Consider the following 3,035-nt stretch of genomic DNA (forward strand, 5'->3'; position numbering starts at 1 on the left):
ATTTTAAAACATATTTAACAACAATCACATAAATATGTTATTCATGATCACTACAAGAAAACAGGGCTTTAGCGACGGAATTTTCCGTCGCTAAAGCCATCATTTCCGTCGCAAAACAACCGTTGCGACGGACTGTATCCGTCGCAACATATTTGGTCGCAAAAAAAATTTGCGACCAAAACCGTGTCCGTGGCTAAGTTTGCGACGGAATAGTCCGTCGCCAATCAGACAAAATCCGTCGCAAATATGTCTCCAAAGGCATTTGCGACGGAATAGTCCGTCGCCAATCAGACAAAATCCATCGCAAATATGTCTCCAGACGATATGATTTGGAGACATATTTGCGATGGATTTTGTCTGATTGGCGACGGACTATTCCGTCGCAAATGCCTTAGCCTTGGAGACGAAAGCTGAGGGGTCTGCGACGGAATTATCCGTCGCAAATCAGCGACGGACAACATCCGTCGCCAATTCATCAGCTTTTGTCTCCAAAAGCTGATGAATTGGCGACGGAAAAGTCCGTCGCAAATACCACAGTCCGTCGCAAATTTCATTTTTTTCGGCATTTTTTTGTTGTTTTACGCTATTTTTTGCCGTTTTCCCCTGTCGTTTTAAATACAGTAATAACAATTCATTTATAAATTACAATCAATTGAAACTGATAAATAAATATATATATATATATATATATATATATATATATATATATATATATATATATATATATATATAAATATCAGAGTATACATGTAAACGTCAAAAAATAAAAATAAAAACCGTATTATATGTTTGTAATAAAATAAGCTAACACGACACTACAAAGCTGGAGTGTCGTCATCGTCTGGTGGGGTAGGTGGGGGCTGTGGCCGATACTCTGCCGGAAGGTTAGGAATCATCCTGACAATCTCCTCGCGTATCATCTGTGCCATGTTCGCAGCCTGCTGTTCCCGAGCCAATCGCAGACCCTCCTGAATGCCGGCCTGCACACGGCGCTCGACCTCCTCGTCTGCCTGCTGCGACGTCCTAGAAGAGCTGCCTCGCTGCACCCTGCTGCTTGGCCCGGCGTACCTGCTGCTCGCAGAACCCAACCCGTACACGCATTTCTTCTTGTTGATGCCCTCGATGTCTAGAAACACCTGGGTCTCGTCCACTGCAGCTGGGCTCGAGGAGCTACCCTCTCCGGTCTGAGGCTGTGTCGCAGCAGCAAGCCTCTCAGTGATGGCGTCCTACAAAACAATAAAAAATATATCAGTTTAGTTTTAAAGCAACCAAAAATGCATAACATATTACAAAGTAAACCTAATTTCTAACGAAATTTCGACAGCATTTCCTCTGTAATATGAGCATCACCCATTTTTCAGGGAAGTCCTGCAAGCAAATTCCAGTATATAATCCAATAGTAAACATGTTTAACAGCTAACCAACAAGCATTTTCAATCTAATAGATCATTTCCGAATTATTAAATTCAACTTAGAGAATTACAAGTTTAATAAAAACTTACAGTCATATCCTGAGCCCGTTTGTCGACCGGCTTCTTGTCAGCCTTCGTGGAGTGAAGGCGAGTGTACAACTCCGTCGCACTCGGTTTCTGGTCAAGCTCCCTTTCCTAAAATAAAAAATACAATTCAATTAGTATCAAAATAAAATAAATACGTTATTTAAGTATTTTAATTACTGAATTTTAAAACAAACCATCACATCCATATGCTTCAGAGCAGAGCGAGATCCACCAGTATGGCGGACAGGTCCAGAACCGGCGCCCGCTGGCTCGCTCATCCGATTTGCTCGGGCGGTTTATGACCTTTTCTTCTCTTTCTCTGAGTTCCAGAACACGTTCCAAGCATCCCAGATGTCCTGGGTCACAGAAATATGCTTCTGTTGCGTCCTCCTCATTCTGTGGATGTTGTCTTTGTAGCGGTTGGCTGCATGGACCATGAAGACCTGTCTAATGACCTCCTCGCTGTACGCCGCACTATCCCACCAGAACTCTTTCTGCAAACAGTACAAACATGTTGCATTAGTTAGTTTTTTCAAAAAAAACATAATTTAAACGTTACGAAGCTGTAAATTGAATTACCTGGAACTCCTGGAAGTAGAACTCCCTCTGCTCGACTGTTAGAAAGCGCCATGCTGTTCCATTATCGAACCAGCACTTCCTAAATATCTCCCGCATAGCCCGTGAAACAGGCCCAGAGTCGATCAACATCGTCCTGTGATTTTTTAGGCATAGTTTAGTATATATACATATTACAATTTAAACGTGGAAAAATAAATTTTAAACATACCTGCTAGGGTCCGGGTGAACCCTCGCCCTACCCCGGTCGTCCAGAACAGCCGGGGGCTCGCCAGGCTCACGCTGCTGCCGAGGCTGAACAGGTGCTCCAGCCTCTAACTGCTGCTGCTGAGCAGCGTTGTCATCGCCAGGAACAGGGTCTGATCCCCGTCCGCGTCCTCGGCCTGAGGCTGATCCTCGGCCTGTGCCTGATCCTCGACCGCGACCCCTCATACCTGCACATACATCAATTTTAAATGTTTGACAAACAACCAACACATTTATTAATAAAATTATACATTCCTTCGTGAAACATAAAACTATGAAATATAAATTCAAATTCAACAAGTGTACACATGAATAATATAATTAAAAAACATAAATTCGAGCAACGTTAATACATCATCTTTAACAATTGATTATGGTTGCAAAAAATCTAGTGCATAAAATTTACTAAACTACTAAAGTTCTTCGCTTTCATCTTCGTCTGATGAGGATGCGATGAACTCATCTTCTGTTCCTTGTTCAGGAGGCATGAACAACGCATCTTCCTCAGCTTCTCCAGTTTGATCAGCCAAATATGTCGGATTGTCTTCTGTTGCAACAATAAGAGGATTTTCTTCTATGTCATCTTGAAAGGCCGGGATAATCCCCTCGGGCATGTCAAGCTCTGATCGCGCCTTTATCCTGCAAACTGCCCACCAATTTATTTTATCACTTCTTTTACTCGGATATGGCAGGTAATGAACTTGGTCGGCCTGT

At 42.7% G+C, this 3,035-nt stretch overlaps 2 protein-coding genes across 2 annotated transcripts; both read right to left on the minus strand.

Annotated features, from left to right (window-relative positions):
• Nucleotides 1-444: 444 nt before the first annotated feature.
• On the minus strand, nt 445-1,777 carry LOC126668394 (uncharacterized). The gene is made up of 4 exons (XM_050361599.2): nt 1,694-1,777; nt 1,503-1,607; nt 825-1,226; nt 445-603 (listed from the first exon to the last, which is right to left on the minus strand). Exons 1-4 carry the CDS (start codon nt 1,775-1,777, stop codon nt 445-447), a joined length of 750 nt encoding a protein of 249 aa, XP_050217556.1.
• Nucleotides 1,778-1,795: 18 nt separating this feature from the next.
• On the minus strand, nt 1,796-2,508 carry LOC126668396 (uncharacterized). Its single transcript, XM_050361600.2, has 3 exons — nt 2,287-2,508; nt 2,079-2,211; nt 1,796-1,993 (listed from the first exon to the last, which is right to left on the minus strand). Exons 1-3 carry the CDS (start codon nt 2,505-2,507, stop codon nt 1,796-1,798), a joined length of 552 nt encoding a protein of 183 aa, XP_050217557.1. The 5' UTR covers nt 2,508.
• Between the last annotated feature and the right edge of the window lie 527 nt (nt 2,509-3,035).

This window comes from Mercurialis annua, linkage group LG2 (genome assembly GCF_937616625.2).
Source record: "Mercurialis annua linkage group LG2, ddMerAnnu1.2, whole genome shotgun sequence".
In the NCBI taxonomy this organism is placed as follows: Eukaryota; Viridiplantae; Streptophyta; class Magnoliopsida; order Malpighiales; family Euphorbiaceae; genus Mercurialis; species Mercurialis annua.

What these genes read in the sequence shown, in the direction of transcription:
- LOC126668396 (XM_050361600.2), bottom strand. Translation starts at nt 2,507, where the DNA reads ATGAGGGGTCGCGGTCGAGGATCAGGCACAGGCCGAGGATCAGCCTCA. An exon ending in GTTCACCCGGACCCTAGCAG is followed by an intron (nt 2,212 to 2,286) that starts GTATGTTTAAAA and finishes AAAAAATCACAG; the next exon opens with GACGATGTTGATCGACTCTG. An exon ending in TCTACTTCCAGGAGTTCCAG is followed by an intron (nt 1,994 to 2,078) that starts GTAATTCAATTT and finishes TACTGTTTGCAG; the next exon opens with AAAGAGTTCTGGTGGGATAG.
- LOC126668394 (XM_050361599.2), bottom strand. Translation starts at nt 1,777, where the DNA reads ATGAGCGAGCCAGCGGGCGCCGGTTCTGGACCTGTCCGCCATACTGGT. An exon ending in AACGGGCTCAGGATATGACT is followed by an intron (nt 1,227 to 1,502) that starts GTAAGTTTTTAT and finishes ATTGTTTTGTAG; the next exon opens with GACGCCATCACTGAGAGGCT. An exon ending in CAGACGATGACGACACTCCA is followed by an intron (nt 604 to 824) that starts GCTTTGTAGTGT and finishes TTAAAACGACAG; the next exon opens with GGGAAAACGGCAAAAAATAG.